The 18191-nt window shown below is 38.5% G+C and overlaps 1 protein-coding gene across 5 annotated transcripts in view; it reads right to left on the bottom strand.

Annotated features, from left to right (window-relative positions):
* EPB41L4B (erythrocyte membrane protein band 4.1 like 4B) overlaps positions 1–18191 on the bottom strand; it is a 207498-nt gene that overhangs the window by 33337 nt on the left and 155970 nt on the right. For all 5 annotated transcript variants that reach the window (XM_077784982.1, XM_077784967.1, XM_077784970.1 and 2 more), the window contains 2 exons: positions 13003–13070; positions 66–170 (listed from right to left, as the gene is read on the bottom strand). In XM_077784982.1, the coding sequence (XP_077641108.1) occupies positions 66–170; positions 13003–13070 (173 nt within the window). The remainder of the gene's footprint in view (positions 1–65; positions 171–13002; positions 13071–18191) is intronic.

Genomic DNA, 18191 nt, shown 5'->3' with positions numbered 1-18191 from the left:
AGCATCCCCTTTCATTTTCAGCTGTAGTAGGCAAAACCACAAAGAGAATGCTGTATGTTACTCACAAACTGTACTGCCTTGTTAACTTCCTCACGCGGGGAGCTTTAACCTCCTGCTTTTCTGTAGGGACAGTTGTTGGTGTAGTTTCAGGTCTCACGGGAGCTGGACTTCTAAAAATAGCAAGAAAAAACATATGTCATACAGGCTCTATTTAAACTACTCCAGGCATATCACCAGAGTTCTAACTCATCAACACTTATTTATCTTGCAAAGTGTCAAGTGCCCATTGAAGTTCATCCTTTTGTTCCATTTATAGTTCATAGGCTAGTATGTGTGTGTGTACAGAAAAAGATGTGTGAACTCACCCTCCTGTGCTGGGCATACCATTTATAGAAGCAGCCACTGGTTGCAAACACAGAGCCTATGTGAAAGACCATGTGGAAATGTCACTGTTTCCAAAATACTGCAATTTAATAACAGACCAGCAGTTCAGTCCTGTCAGAAATATTTTTACAAAACATATGTTTAACTAAAACTTAACTAAAACTATTTTATGAATTATGAAACCTGCTCTGCTTAAAATATTTTTTATTTGAAATTAAATATTATCCTTCCGCAATTGAAAGAGCAGTTCAAGGGAAATTAACTAAGGGATGTGGTCCAAGAAAAATGATCAAATTTTTTCCAACTTGCTAGAAAAATGCAAAACTCAGACATGTTTCAGATACTCATTAATGTGAAATACATCTGCAGAGCTCCAGCAAAGATATGGCAATGAGGAGGTCCACATGAAAGAATCTTCTCCTTAACCATTTATCAGTAGAATTAACTGAGGCTTCAATAAAAAATTCATAAATACTAAACAAAAGATCCTTATGACCTTGGGAGGAAACCATTTCAACCATGAGTTTGAGGGGAATGAAGACAAATATTTTAAATATTACTTTAAATATTGCTTATATGTGCACTATAAACATAATAAATATGCCAAACATTAAAAAAATATAATTTGAAAGTCCTGATTAAAAATTTGTGAAATGGTATTCAGCCATCTAATCTGAAGTCAGATTCTAAATTAGTAACTTGAGCAGCCCTACTAATTGCTGATGGGACTGCACATGCACTGAGGTACATTTCACAAATAACAAAAGTTTTTCTAGTCTACTTACATTGTATTAGCCTTCTAAAGCCTTAATAAGGTAAGCATGTTTAATTTTCATAATTGCAGATCCTTTTGATGCCCATGTGTGTTTTGAGCTTTGTTGATTCTCTTTGATGACTTCTGAACCTGATGTCAAACTACAACAGAACCTACTGAGATGGTACAGCCTTCAGGTTATATATTCAGTTTTCCTAAATGTTTCTTAGTTTTTGGATAGGTCACAGAGAATAAGATGGAACAGTGAAAAGCATTAAAGTACAAAGGGCATAAATAAATAATAAACCTGATTACTAGTTTCACTTCTCATAAAACAACTTTTGTCAATTATTTACCTGCTATTTGTTCCCATTAATTTCAAGTAGTATAGATAGCAGCAAGATATCTATATCAGATATATTTCCTTTCCCCAGTTCAAATTTCAATATCAGTCATTTTTATCACAGATTTCTCAATGACATTAATGCAGAACAAATCAGCCAGATCTGAAGATCTTTTGCTGAATTTGTTAGGCTGGCAAATAAGGGGAAGATAAGTAAAGACACATTAAAAAAGCCCAAATCATCTGTTTTAGTCTTTAGGTCAATATATCCAACCTGAAAATCTGTGAATCAGCATCATCATGGAAGATCCCAAGATTGTTTTGATCAAGCCAGACTTCAGGTTGGAAGACAATACTAGCTCTTCATTTGCTGAAGCAAAGGAAGCTTTTTGCTACTGAAAAAAATTACTTGTTCAATTTACCCAAATTGATTTCCATCTGAAGTCTGACATAAGCAGGATAAATATGTCAAGACACATTAAACAATGGACAATCAAATTCTGAAGGGGTGTAAATGAATGTAATTATTTTCAGCTCAAATATATTAGCTGACATTCTTGCTCTGTATGAATGCTCCTCACAACATTCCAATAATTTTGTAAGAGGGTGCCTTACAAGTTTTACACCTTTTCACCAACTCAGTGAGAGTGGAAACAGAGTGGTACAAACTACATGAGTTGAATAACATTTATTCAAAATTATAACAAGTGATGAATTAATGCTATGAAGGGGTTCAAGAAAAAGCAAAGTGTAGAATAGGAAACCTGGTTACAAATCTATTTCCATTTCATGGGTGCTTCAAATTTCTTGGGACAACATTATAACCTGTGATGTAAGCCAGCCAGATACTTTCACACAAAGGAAGATTTGAAGTGATAATTTCAGCTCTTTTACTATGTTTCATTTTACAAAGCCTGCATATCTCCTTTGGAATACCATGGTTTGTAATGTAAAGAAAGCAAAAGAGGAAAAGGTGGGGCTTTTGAAGCAGTCATTTCAACTGTCAAAATCAAATTTTTGTTGGAAAGATATAGTGGAATTTTGTAACTAAAGCAGTTTACAATGATTTCAAAGCAAGTTATAAAACTCACTTATACATATTAAAAATTTTAAAATTCTAAGTCTGAATTAATGCTGAAAAAAATGTTTAACAAGAAAAAATTCACTCAACTGTAAATAAAATTTTTGAGATACAAACGGTACCAACTCTCTAATCCAATAAAAACATGAAAAACTTATTTTCCTTTGAATGCTGCAGATTTTCAAGTAAAAAAAAAAATCAAGTAAACATTAGACACACCTACTCCTTTTTCAGCCATTGTAATTGCTCAGATAAACTTATGTTTTGTATCACACCAGTAAAGTATTCCACTCATTTATGTTGCAAAATCAATACCATTTTAAAAGCAAAATCTTCTTTCACATTATGATAAAATTTTGCCATAATTTTTGTTAGGGGCTGGCAGCAGCAACTACCTTTCCCCTGATACTTATCAGGCCTCTGGGGGAGAGACAAGCACCATTTATTGCACATTTTGAGAAGCTGCAGGTTAGCTAGGATGTAAACTGAAGTTACCCCTAAATGAAAAGGAGCTGTGGCAATACCTCTACCTAAAGAGGTCATTAGCACAAGATTAAATGTTGGACTAGTCCTACAAACTGCAGAGCTGGAATTTTGCCCTCATTAAAACCTTGCTAGGATACCTCTTTCCACACCAGACTAAAGACTCCACGACAGCTTCTCTTTCATCTCCAAACATTCTTCCTCAGTCTGAACTTGCTCAAAACTGTTGCTACTCTCTCAACAGCAGCTAGATGCAAGAAGTGCTCAGCTTGATCCACCCAGCACCTGATTTGTGTTTTAAAAATAGCAGGCTTTTAATATCACAGAAACTCTTAAAAAAAAAAAATCTCATTGATATTCCAGAAAAAGTAGCAGAATCACTTCTGTGACTGTCATTTGATTTCTACAGCCAGAATTCTTATATGGAAAGATAGGATTTTCGAAGAGAAGCCCTGTAAAATTATTCAAATAGAGTGATTATGTGCAGATATTACCATTTCAAGTTTGTAGTCCTATATAAATTACACAGCTATATAAACTACTGTAGTCCTGTACAAAGCATACAGCTTGAGGAAAAGTGTTAAAGGATCAGTGGGACTCAGAATTAAAATGGAAAAGAAAATGTACAGTGTATTACACTTCTTTTAGAAGGCTCTTTTCCAATGTCATTAATGCATAAGAAACCTTTTTCCTGTAACAGTACCCAACCACTACTGCATACAAATGAAGGTACTGAACCGAGACAGAGTTACTTAATGACCTGGCACCTTACATAAAAATCTGTCGCTTCCTGGTGAGAATGACAATAACAACCACGAAATGTCAGCATGCAGTGGCAGGTCATCAGAAACCGCCTGTGCACTGGGAGCCCCAGCACCCTCCTGAGCCACAGCCAGCACAGTTCTCCTGAACTAGCTTCAGCCTGTTCCACAAGCCTGCACAGCAACACAAATAGGACCCAGAGGGAGATCGCCCCCACCAAACCCAAGGAATCTGTTTTGTTCTCAGACTGGCAGCCAAGAAGGTGACTGAAACCAAAACTGCTCACAAGAAAACGTACCCTGTGGAACATTTCAAGTGACCACAGATGTATGCTGGTTTACCTTGAACCTTCCTTGCTGAGGGACTCAGGGTGTCCCACCTCACCTTGGCTCAGATTGCAGGGCTGAGGCTACACTGCTCCTGCACCACCCATTTGTGTGCTGTGGCTTCCTTGTCCCCTGCTTGGGTGGCTCTGGGCAGACCTCTGTGCTTGTTTGAAATGAGGCAGTCGGGCTATGTGGGATAAAATGATTGTCCACATCATCAACTGAACAGCATTAATTAACTTATTTTACCTTGGAGGATCCAGTTCAGGATTTCAAAACTAACAAAGTCTGCTAGGGGAACACACTTCCTTACACTTGTCTTTAACAGGCTTTATCTTCTTTGTTTCTCTTTGTGTCTGTTTTGTCATCTGGAACAATCCCTCTCCCTGTCTTCCAAAACTGATGCCAAGAGATAGAGGATAAAATCCCTATGATTACAAGGATACAGCCAGCTGCATGAAAGCTGACCTGCTTTCAGGTGCTGACTCATGGAAAAGGGAAAAAAAAAGAGCCCCAGAGGCTGATTTTGGCTGCAGAATTCCCTTTGAATGGGAACAGGATAGTGAAAACTTGGGAAGGATAGGCAAGAAAGAAAGGAAGGAAAAGAAAGAATATTTGATAGATACATTCTCTTGTATATCAAAGACATAGCCTAACAAGCTAAGCAAACAAACACTCAAATCTTTCCTAAGCCTGTGCTCTAAGGATTTCACACATTTCTCTTCCAAAGGTCATCTGAAGTTAAGAAACATTATGTTCTTTTTCACTTTGATAAGGTAGCTTTTCTCAGAAGACAGGTTACCTCTTCAAAACACTGCTTGGACATTTTAAAGCTACTGTCCATATCAAATTTTCTGAATAAAGTTTTTTTCTTTTTTCTTACCTCCCATTCCCCCTTCCTTATAGATTGCAGATGTATAACCAAGATCCTTGCTACAGCTTATGTGCCTTTCTTACAAATTGAGTTCTGTTTCTTGTAAAGGAAAAAATTCCACCCCCTCTATTGCCCTTACAATAAAATATATGCAGTCTAGACAAAAGTACAGTGCCCCTGTGGTCCAACAGACAGATAATGATGATACAGAAATTGCTTTTCTCTCACAGCTTGGGGTAAAGTAGGAGGTCAATACCTGGCATCGAAGGTCAAACTGAGCTACAAATCCTACCCCTCCTCACAGCAACCAGGATAGTCATTGTGGATTATGTGCTTTCTAAGGAGCCTAGGCACAATTTAGGGGACACAGGACAGAGCCAAAGAAATGCACCTCGAGTGGGGTATTTCATTAGCTTGACCTCATCTGAAAGGTCTGAGTACTGCTCCTTACTCTGTAGTTTGGAGGTTAAGAATACAATTACAAATAATTCATCAGCATTTGGCTTCAGGCAGCAGGTCAAAGGGGTCTTTAAGACTCAGAACAAAGTCAAAGGACATATCTAGGTGTGCTATCTGCAATCTTTAGTGCAGACTGGCATGCAAAGGCTATTCAAGAGTTCAGTTATGACTTTGATGCAGAAATTACTGTGTGAGGTTCCGGCAAAAAGCTAGAGCAGCAGATCCATTAACCTGTCCCTGGACTGAGGCCAGAATGATATGTATTTAGATATTTACTTTAGTTTTGGAAATGTTGGTTGAAATTTTTTCAGTTGGAGAGTGATTATATATTTTCATTTTTGTAAGGTAAAGACTGAATGAGAAAAGATTTTTAAAAGCAATTCAAATTTCTTAGGAAGAAGCCAGCATAGATGATGATTTTAGTTTACCTAGAATATTTCACAATATATTTACAAGAAGATATTTAAATGTAATATTTCAGATCCTGCCTCACAGAGTTAACTTCATTCTGAGTTTAAGAAAATTCAAGCCTGCTTGAATTCACTGAAGTTCATGCCAGGTAAGGCTAAGCACTTAAGTCTTGATCAGCTTCAGTTCTGAACTTTCTGGAAGTTAGGATATATCTAGTTTTCCAGGGAACTGAAGTCTTCAACCTGGGGAAACAAGCTGCCCATAATGATGGAGGTGACATATCAGGTAACATGAAAGCTACTCTGACCTTCACTGGAAGTATATGTATAAAAGAAGATACTGAGATGCAAGTTTCACATTGAATTGTGTACAGACTAGGCACACATCGCTACACTTTGCACCTTACTTATACAGTCATATTTTGAGAGCACCTGCAGAGAGCCAGAGTTCTCTGAAAAAACATGGTTCAGGTTCAGACTGAGGTATGTCAGCAGGATGTTAGCTCAGAGAGAAAAATATGACAATTTAAATATTAATATAGTTTATGCAGGTGAGAATGGAGAGGCAAAAGCACAAGAGTGCAGACATTACTTTGAGAGACACTTCTTCCTTGATGATACACAGAAGTTATATTTTAGAAGCATCACTTCAGTCATGGAAGGTGTCAGACATTTTCCCATAAATTGAAAGGCAGCCAGACTCAAAGCCCAGTGCACCTCAGAGTCACAAGCCACAGCAGGTTAATCACATTCTGTCAATCTGTATGAGCAAAGCTTACTCTGCAGTAGGCATTCAGAAGAGCGCTTGAGATTATTTCTCCTGATTCATCTGCACCCTGTAAAACTTGATATCATTTAATGTTTTCCACCCTTCTATTCTGGTGTGCAGTATCATCAAGCTCTACGAGATAACATTTAATTTTACGTTACGTGTTGAGCAGCTCCTAATGTAATTAGTCTCAATGTAATGGCGTAATTTGCTTTTGGATGGGAAGATTTACAAAGAAAATTAGAATAAATGAATGCACAAAGCACCAGCTGGTGCTTATACCTACTCCCACATAAGAAGAATATTGCTATTTGCAATCCTATGAAAGATGAGATAATTTGGATAACAAGGATCAACAAAGGGTGATGCAGCAGTTGGTCTAAACAGAAAGAAATCCACAGACGAATCCTGAACCATGTGGGATATAAAGCCTGCCAAAGCTGGCAGTAACCCAAAAGCATATTTTAAGGGAAATAAATATTGCAGTGCATAAATGCAACACATGGTGCATGACAGCAAATGGTAACATCAACAAGAACAGTAATAACTGACCAGCCAACTTGAGGACTTCAGCTGAAGAGGGCTCCTGACAACTGAACTTATATTTACACTTTTGATCACTATTTTGAGTAAGAAGCTGTCTAATTTACATCCTGTATTTGGAGGTTTTCAAAATTCAGATAGACAAGCCCATGGCTGACTTGGTTTAGATTTGGTGACTGTCCTGCCTTGAACCCTCATAAAGTCAGTCATGAAGACTAACATTTAGGAGATGAAGAATTATTAGTGTTTATATGTACCAAACATATTATATCTGAGCTTTTCTGAGTAGCAGGTGAACGTGAAGAAAAGTGTATATTATCAGCAAATCCTGTTGCTAGGTAATTCCTGTCTTACATATTTTACTTCAGTTTCTTACCCAACTTGTTCAACTTTGGGCATTTTTGCCAACATTTCTACTGTTGGATTTTTCCCAAAATCAAAATTTACTTTGGCAAACAGGCTATGCCCAAAGACAGTATTTTGCTTTGTCCTAAGTAGTACCATTTCTTAACATATGAACTATTTTGGTGTAATTCTTAACTCTGGAATTCCTTAGTCCAGTACAGCAGAATTATACCTGGACATGCATTCAGATATGTTTGAAGAAAAAAAAAATACTAAAAAGAACAGACCTTTATCTTAAATACAGTCCAAATCTGTATGTGTGAACCTGCATGCACATGGACACAGGCATCCATGCTATAGGATTATCCAAGTGGTCATAACCAGGAAGAAAACATGCTTCAAAGAGTTTTCAGAAGAAATTAATATATAGGCACTAGGGAAATTGTACACCTGGTGCTTCTGTCTGGGAAAGCTTTGAATAAGAAAACAAATTCTCTTTATGGGGTTCTGTGGTTAGCAATATATTCTTTATATTTAATAAATTAAGCAGGCTGGCAATTAGGCAATAAATTTCTTCAAATAAAGTTCACAAGTTTATCTTTCTAGCATCCATCCCCTTACAGAGAGATGGGTGAGGTTTATAAAAAGGTCAGAAGGTGATTTTTCAATTCACATTCCTTTGATATGCTGCAAGAGAGAAACCTCTACTTCCCAATCAGAAGGCGGGACACACCCCTGATAAAGAGGAAAGCATGACCAGAGAGGAAAGCTTCTGACTACATTTTTCATTTTTCTATTTTGCACAATACTTTACTTCCTTCACCATACTTCCTTCATTGTTTCTGGCAGACAGCTGGAACCCTGATCTCTCAAGGCTAAAAGAATCAAATACAAAAAACCCTAGTTGGTAGGGGATGAGAGGCTTATGAAAACAATACGGACATTCAGTAATCTCAAACATGAATTAAATTAGATATCTAATCAGCAAATTCTCCCACAACACTTCTCCCTCAACACCTCCATCTGTACACAAAGAGAGATACCTAAGTGTAAAGAATTCTCTAACAGATGGAAAAATACTTCTGCTGCTTCCTCATAATCCCTTCTAGATCATTTGCCACCATGACAGGTTCTTTTACAATACTGAAGAAGAAACCGATGTGTTGGAAAGGCTTTTCTAGCTCTATTGTAAGATAAATTCTTGTTGGCCTTTAAAAGGGCTGACACGATCACTTATTCCCTTGTATACTTGGGGTCTACATCCCAAAAGAAGTATTATTAAAAATTCTGGCAAAATGCTATTACAAATTCCAAACTAACTCAGTGTTGACACAAACACATGCCTTAATAAAACATGCCTCACCATTTGAAGGGGTAACTGCAAACCAACTGTATCTCTTCTTGATTCAACAAAGACAGTATAAAAAGAAAAAAAAATTAAAAAGCAAAACAAAAAAGTAAAAAAAATGGCAAATGCATAAATAACACTTTTCCCCCCAGGTATTTCTTCTTCCAAAAACCAATGTTCTCTTCTGCTTTGTTCAAAATGTATACAGCCCAGCTATACAGTTATTAGTATATAGGTATAAAGTGCATACTACTTTGGTGTTGAAGAAAATGTGCGTGCTTTCAGATCTGTTACTACAGAGTTGTTATAAAGAAAGATCTGACTCTTCTTCAGAGGATTCCTGTGTTTTATCAAGGAAACTCATGGCTCTCCTATTTAACCTGCTAGATAAATTCCCTTCCTGTTAGCTGCTCTCATTTGACTTTGTTCATCTGAGAACTCTTGTCACACGCAGCCCAGGTAGATCCAGCTGAGGCAACCATCCAACTTCCCTGTAGCCACTGTCCAGATCTGCAGCTCTGTTACAGGTTATCAGTAAAGCAGCAGGGTCACCAAGGGAATGTACGACTATGTTCCAATTCATAGTGTCCTCTACCAGTCTTAATTGGGGATTAAAGAGGATGTAAGCTAGAATGCTGCAGTATGTATTAGATTACTGAGCCACCAGCTTTTTCATCATTTAATGTTAGAACCAGCACTTGAAACAGTCTGGGAGGAAAAAAAAAATCCCATCCAGAAGAGAAAAACTTGTAGAAACATGCAGGACTGCTCTCCAAAAGCAGGGAGTGAGAGAGGACTGCAGTCTGCACTGATTCCACATCCTCCTGCAGCTTTATCTGGTGTGTAGGGGTTACCTATTGACAGCAAGATCAGATGACCTTGCAATTCCAGCTTGTGCACCAAATGACAGAGCAAATTTAACAAGGTTTCCCCTCCTGAAAACTGAAAAATTAGTGCTATTTCAACTTCAGCTCTGATTCCCCCTTCCTCATGTTTAAAATTACTTGCATAAAGAAGTGTTCGGAGTTTGCCAGAAGACATGGAAAACAGGTGCATAAACTGTCTGATACATGACAACTTTGCATAAGTACAACGTTATCCTGGGGCTATGCCTAAGAAAATGACTGGAGACTGATTCGTAGGAAAAGTGGCTATACCACACAGATATATGAGTAATTACTAGTTGAACGAGAACTAATTCTACAAAGAGCTATAGCAATTGTTAGCCAAATTGAGTCTGTCGTGGCAGATGCTAAAATAATTGCTATGGGAGATTACAGGCCATACCCAAGCAGTTAATTCATTAAAAGTGTAATATTCAGAATGGCAATGGAAGAACAGACAAAATGGTAGTAAAGAGAGCACATTTTTTTAAAGAAACAAGCACTACTGCCCTCCTCTGTCACCCTCTAGTTCTCTATTAATCTGAACAATTTATGCTTCAGTTACAGCTCAAAACTACATATGTTTGCTTACCAGCAGGCCTGTACGAATTTCCCTATGTCTTGGGTTTGGAAAAAACAAAGAATTTTGTTTTGTTTTTTACAGTTATCAGTGTGAAAAATACACAAAGTCATTGTCCCTGCTTATAAATCCCTTGCATGAAAAGAGTGGAGTATTGTTAAAAAGCTGTGACAGCTACTGTTGCAATGGACAAGATATTTCAGCAAAAAGAGTCCTCAAAGATTTACAGAGGTGCTGTTTACAGAAATGTCTCCATGAGTACTTGCAAGGAAAAAATATATATTCCACATGGAAGGGTTTTTTACCAAGGCTTGTTTTGCTTGCCTCCATTAAAGAGAAGAGAAAAGCTCCCAGACAATTTGTCTCCCAGTATGAACTAACCCGTGGCTCTACTCAGATGCAATTCCTGCCAGAGCAAAGGCTCATTTACGTCCATCAACTTCCACAAGATAGAGGTTATAGAGAATGTTATTGGCAAATAGATCACATGCTGGCTGGCTGCAAAGGTGCATATAGCCCTGCAGAAAGGGTAGCTGCTTGAAGGAGAAAGAAAATTATTAGACACTTGATTTATTTTGCATTTTTCTCAGAGTTTTGAATGCAGGCTGTTAAAATTGATCTATCCCTAAAACTGGTCTATCACTGAGCATTGATTACTTGTACATGTGCACCTTCGGGACACAGCAATAAAAAAATACCATTTCATTTGGTACAACTCACTGTAGAGGAAATGATGCCTGACATAACACAGATAAAAATAAATATTAGACAAATATACACCAGAATGCTGCATACCAAGAACTCCAAAGTGACTTTTACAATTTTATAAGCTTAGATGTGTGTGAAAGAAAACAGTAAAATTTTCTTTGCAGGCAGGTTACCAATCTGACCTCATGCTGAATAGTACTTTACTAAAAAGCACTTTACAAAGCACACCACTCAATTTGCAGTTCAACATGATGCAACAGGAGAGAACTTATTCCAAAATGTGGAGTAAAAAGGCTTTTCTGCAGGTGTTATGCAGAAGTTCTGCAGAAGTGATTAAGTAAAACAAGTCTGTAGCCACATTCCCAGTCACACAGGGATATACAAATTAGGTCCTCCTGAATTGCTTCTGGAAGTGACAGCAAACCAACTAAGTGCTGTGGCAGAAACCTATGAAACCTATTTCAATTAAACAAAGAAATAGGTCACTGTGCAATGCATTTGATGAGTTTTCTTAAGAAAGAAAGCAATTTCTCAAGAAAGTTTTGTGCACGTCTAAGAAGAGCATAGAGGAAAAAATGGGTGATTCTAAATATCAGATTTTACAGCCTCTTGGACAAACAAATGAGAAAATCATGTCCTATCAGGTGAGATATTTCAGCTCCTCAGGGTACCCCAAGATAAGAGACTGGGAAACTGGGAATCACAGCTGCACTGCAAGCAAGCCAGGACTGTCATGAGAGGCAATAGCATTGCCTCTCGTGTCTCCTCCTGCCTCAGCACCACCAACCATCCCCACCATTCTTCTCGAGGCAGCTGCTTTCATTAAACAAACACAGCAACTCTGCTAGCTCAATCTAGTCAGAAAGGAATTTCTGAACAAAGTGGTTTTTTGAAGGCTAGTGCAGAATCCCTACATTGCAGGGAAAATACATATTTGAAAAAAAGGTTGACAAATTTTCCCAACAATAACTGATAATTTTTGAGTTCAGAAAGACTTAGTTTTTCAAATACAATTCATTACTCCCCTCAACTGAGTTTTTCTATACGGTGATTAAATGTCTGTTTTCTGTTGCAAGAATCACCATCCAAAAGTTATAAAATAAAATCATGAGATGACTAGTGCTCCAACACATATGCATATTTCATTATACATGATCATATAAAAAACAGATACACTAGTGTAATTATCTGATTAATAGCTGTGCTGTGAATCCACAATATTTTCCCCTCAAACTCTCCCCTCAGATTTCAACACTGAAGATGTCCAAAGTGATAGAACTACCAGACACATAGAGGCAGGTAATTTCCAAATACTCCTGCTGCAACGTCTTCTCTAATCACCTGCTGGAAGACAGCATACTGTGCCACTCAAATAATGTTTACAATTAATATGCTTCTTCAAAACAGCCACTCCAATAAAGAAAGACTGTTATCCTCTATCAACAGAAGAAAGTACAATCAAAAGTAGTCACTATGTCAGCAAATGAGCCACTTTTCTGAAGACTGTATACTAAATGCCTCTTCTTCTGGAAAGAAAAGACCTTGCACAAATCAGGAAAATGCAGAGACAGGAATATTCCAGTTTGGATACCTAGCATGTTTTGGATAGAAAAGTTATGAAAACTGACTTACTTTTATATAAGCTTTTCGAAGATTGTCACTAGACCTGATTTCTTACCCAGGGATTTTGTCATTTATTCAAATAGATACACTCAGTCTGATCTTTAAAGCTGAGCTTTTATCAATTCTTAAAATGTATCTGATATGTATGTATAAAATAAACACTGTTCTGACAGTCACCTTCTCAGGTCATTGCATGGTGAACTTCACACAGCAACCTGGAGATAAGCAAATTGAACTGTAACAACAAGCTGAAATAATGTTTGGGAAATGCCTCATTACATCATACATTAATTTTTTGCTTCCCCTACAGACAAGAAGCAACAGACCTTACATTAGGGTCCTGCAGACTGGAGGTCTTACTGGGATTTACAAAAGTGGTCTCTTCTTTCACAGCCTGTTAAAAGAAGGAGCCAAAGTTTAGTACAAAGTCCATGCACTTAGGATAATACAACTGTTTATTAAAAAAATATTCCTGTAAGCACCTCAGAAAACTGCAGTACCCAAAATGCCTACTCTGTCCAGATTTAAAAGACATGACCTTTTTGGGTTTTCATCTCCTACAGCTAAGGTTCACTGTGATGAGGAACAATATACAATGTGCAGGGAAATAGTGTAAGGAAGAGATTGGTACTGAGGAAAAAGAAAGGAACACTGACATTTATGGCTCCTCCAGAAAATACTTGAGCAGAAATCATATAAAAATCTACACAGACAAGCACACTGTAATTGAGCTGTGCTTTCAACTGGAGTAGAATAAATATTTATTCTGAAATAATGATGCCAACTTTTCATTCAGTTTTTGGAAACCTAACTTAAAAATGTGATTCCCTTCATATATTCACACTGTATGCACAATTCACAGAAAATCTCACCCACTACTGCTCCCTGCTAAATTACAGGGTCCTGTCTCTCATATGCCATTCTCATCTGTCAATTTGAAAATACTAGTATTGTGAAATAACTTACATGGATATTGCTTTATTAACTAAGAAATGCCCAATCTGGGCTGGTGTTGATATACTCTTCATCAGAGATGCAGAATTCCCAATCCATGTGTAAATGCCAATATGAGGACACTACAGAAAATACTGACTACAGAGACAAGAGTACTTTCAAATCAGTCAGGGACTTCTCAGACATTTGCACCCACTACATGAAGAGAAAGGTACTGAAATAGTCCCACAACAGAGTAGTTTTTCAGTGTTCTGTATCTGAACCACAGTAATTTGAGGCCGTAGGTTCAGATCAAATTAAATTAAATGTGTCAGTCTAATCCTCTTAAAAAAGGATGAAACAGATTTCTTCAAATCCATCAAATCCAAATCAAAGGATTTTACAGACATGTAAAAATGTTGTAATGTTACATAAGACCTTCCATTCAATAAAAATGGATATATTCCATTTGTGGGTACTCATAAGAAAAGGAAACAAAATCAAAGCTGAGTTTCTTCTATACCTTAGCGATGAACTAAAATAAAAATATCAGAAGGGATACTCAATGCTTGGGGAAATCACCCAAGCTGTGATAGTGTTGAGTTTGTTTTCCCTTTGTGCTAGGAGGAACAGAACCCTCAATGCCACTTCCTAGATTGCTATTTACCAGATCATCAGCCATAGTGGGAAGGATCTGTTCCAGCTTGTACACACAATTAACTGTATGGGCAGTTAAACTGGAATCACTGGGAACCTGACAGAAAGTGAACTCTGTTCTGGGTCTTCTCCAGCCCAGGCAAGTACCTGAAGTGATGGGTTAGAGGGCATTTTGGGACAAGTCCTTTAGTAGGAAGTTCATCTCTTCCTATTAGAACTGTTGAACCTTGTATGTTGATACTGAAACCCTCATCTGCAGAGAGGGGACCCTCTGACCCTCATCAGCAGGTTTATCCCTCTCCTAGGGGGTTAGTTTACACAGAGGAAACTGGTTTACAGCGAGGGTACTTGGAGGAGAACAGGATCAATAGTAGCTACTGGAGAAGCTCCACTCCAATGTAGTGCCCTTACATATCTGGTTTTTATCTCCCTCAGGCAGAGGTTTCCTCAGTCCTACACAAACACTCCAGAAATTAAGGAATCAGATAAATGTGGGACATAATCAGAACACCATCATCATTGTAACTCAGCCACCAAATGTTTTGCTGCTAAGGTTTTCAGTGAATTAGTGTCACATTATAAACCATTTGGGGATCAGGAGTGCAATTTTAAAATTTTAATAAACTTGTCGCTTTAAGAAATTCAGCTCAGCTTTAGAAAACGTTTTTTTACTAGTCTTCTAGTAGCTGTGTCTAGCATAATGTTTATTCAAAATCTATTGATTTCTTGAAAGGAAAGGGAAAAAATTAAGGACTTGAGAGAAAGCATTGAAGATCTTTGTTGGCATAGATGAGCAGTGGAAGAGATATTTCTTTGTTCTACAGAAATTACAATGCTTTTTATAAAGCTGTTCAGTTTCTGAAATCTGTAAATGTGAATCCAGCTGTCAGAAACCTAATATAAGGTCTCTTCTTCCACACTGATGTCTTAGCAACATTTTATTGTTAAGACTGTCAAGCTAGCTGCTTGTTATGTGTCAAATTGGTTATTTTTTAAAACTAGAAATTTTAGTTCATTCCAATTTTCACCGAAGTAATTGATCTGCATTTAAAGATGCATTTGAACACAACAATAGAAGAGAGATTACAGATATCAAGAATGCAATGCAGGGGTTGTGACCAGCAATGAAATTATTTAAATTCCACCTACTTAAATGTAATAAGTCATGGATCTCATTAGTCAGAGGAGAGGGCTTCACTGTGTTAGACCCTTGGTTGCTTCTCAGCTCTGTGACTACATTATTTCTCTCTTTTGTCTTTCCTCAATTGAAAGGCTAAGCCTGCATTTCAGGAAGGCATATATTCCTAAGCAGTATGACCAGCATCCTACATCAGTGAGGAATTCCTCTTAGTATTAATTTTTCTCCATTCTTACTCATGTTTTAGAAGCCAGAAAATACTCCTGTGCCCACAAAGAAGCACTGCAGACCAGCGAGCAAGTAATCCCACTCTAAATTGTAAGGAGAGAGGGAACATGCAAAGAAATGGGGGAGTCTGAACAGCCTCAGATGATGAGGTCTGCCCTCAGGGTGCCATGGGTGTGCGTTGGCAGGGACAGATTAACAAGGACGGGCTCATTCTTCTCACCTTATGCCTCTCCTCCCTTTCTGTGGATGACCAGACATAGGAAAATGTCGTATTTGCAAACCCTTCTGCAAAGGGCTTCAGCTGTCGGAAAGTGTACCACCCTTGCTTCACTTGGGACCTTATTGGCTTTTGGGCTGTTTGTTTCAGAAGGTCAGTAAGTCATCAACAGGCAGCCTGTTGCTTTTATTTTCTTCTTAACACTGCAAATCACATTCACTAACCACAGAAGGGCATTCTCAGCCTTACTGAAAAGACATGACTGTAGAACAAGGGTTCTGCTTGTAGACAGCCCTTGCAATATGATTCCCAGATGGTTTGCCTTCATTTGAAAACAAGTGCAACTGCTGGGGCCAGAATTTGGGTTTCCATTGCAGGATGCCTTCCAGTAATGGAGCAAGGGGGTTTAGCCAAGGGTAGCAAGAGGTGCCTGGTAGAGAATGTACAAACAGAGCTGGGCAGAGGCTCTCACCCACTGAAAGCCCAGCACTGAGCTGTGTAAAAAAGACAGAGGCAGAAGCAAACATGGAGCTGCTAAGATCTTAACTGTGGCAGATTCTCTCCTCCCACAGAGGCTGCTGCTCTGAGGGAGAGATTTCAGGGCACAGCAGACCTGGAAGCCAAATTTATACAGAAGGAGATTAATTAAATAATTACCCAAAGAGAAACACGCTACTTTTCTGGCTACCAGACTGCAAATCAAATTAAGAGTTGATCCATATAATCCATCCACACAATGCCATTCTCTTTTTAAATCTGCATCAGGTCCAGAGGAAAAGAAAAATCATTAATGTTCTGTTTTCATATGCCATTAACTTTCTGGATGATATTAGAAACAAAGAATTACTTCATCATTTTAAGCATTACTTTATACTGTTAAGGGACAAGAAACATGACTGGGCAGTAATGCCATTGTACAGGCTGTCTTCACAGATGATTACTAAGAGATAGTTTCACCAAAGGATGAAAAAGGGAGAAAAGTAACCAAATTTTCCCTACAGTTCACTGAGCCATCTATCTATGTGCAGCTGGGAGTTCTCAGACTGCTTTTCAGTCAACTCCTGAGTACTGCTAATCCCTGCTGCTGTCTTGGCAGCCAGGTCCTTTGGAGCCTTAGAGAGGGGGTGGATACTCCAGGGATGCTACACCAGACTCTGCTGAGCTTTCTAGAGGAGGTGGGAACACTTTCTGGCCCATGAGAGTAATCCCATGCATAAATTCATAAGCCCTGGTGGCTGGATTTTGCCTAGCAAACAGCAGCTCCTTCAATTTTCTTCTGAAGAAAGAGTTAGCCCCAGGGTAATGGAGGACAGAACCTTAAAATGGGAATTGGTTGCACCAAGCATGTACCAAGAGGGAAAATACAGTAAAGACAGAACTTTAGGTGCAGCCTTCTATGATTTTTGCCAGTGGGGCACTGTGCAAGGCAGTCTGTGTTCTTCATGCCTCAAGCAAGCAAATGGGGAGCTAGTGTCATTCATGTCTCTCCTCCTTCACAAGGGGAATTGCTGAGGCTCTCACCTCTACTGATCTAAAATAGGAGCACCTTGGATAAGCAAAAAAACTGCATGAAGAATCAGATCACTGCAGCCGAGGGAGAGTAACAGGTTCTCATCTGAGAAAGAAAGGGGTCTAGAAGGCTCATAGGAAACCTATGATGGCTCTTATTTAGCAATTTCACAAAGTTCGCAGTTGCAGAAAGGGAGAGCAGCACAGCTTTCACGTGTTTGGAGATCTTCAAAGGTAAGGAAGGAATGACTCTCACCACAGTGGCTGGGAAATACTTCTCTATCTTGGCTCTTTCTGAATCTGTAATTAATGTAAGGAGGCCTGAATCATTTGATTTTTCAGCTCTTTATCAACAATTTAATCTTTTGTCAGGCACGCCAAATGTTGGCTGATCTCATTAGATAATGCAGGCTAAGGAACATGTCATCAGGAAGAATGTTCTGCCAAGGTAAACCTACCTTAGTGATTTAATATGTCAAATGCAACTTTTCAGGCAGAAAAACATGATGTTTATGTCTCTCGAGAACAGACTACTCAGTTTTTTCCCCTCTGAACAAGGCCTGGCACCATGGGCTATGGCGGGGCTCTTACACATCAAGGCAATTAACAGTACTTGTCTCATCATGTCCTGGCACGTAGCGTCATGCTAGAGAGAAGACAGAGCTCACGTATCCAGAGCTCTGGGAGTCTTGTGACACCACTGCCACATTTCCCTCCACTATCCCAGGGAATAAACTGAAGACCTCATCAGTTCCCATATTCTGTTTATATAAATCTTCACTCCCCTTCTGTACCTCCAGCAAGGCTGCCACATCACTTCCTCAGTTCCTTCC

This window comes from Lonchura striata, chromosome 1 (assembly GCF_046129695.1).
Source record: "Lonchura striata isolate bLonStr1 chromosome 1, bLonStr1.mat, whole genome shotgun sequence".
Lineage (NCBI taxonomy): Eukaryota > Metazoa > Chordata > Aves > Passeriformes > Estrildidae > Lonchura > Lonchura striata.
This window is presented reverse-complemented; position numbering and strand designations above follow the sequence as displayed.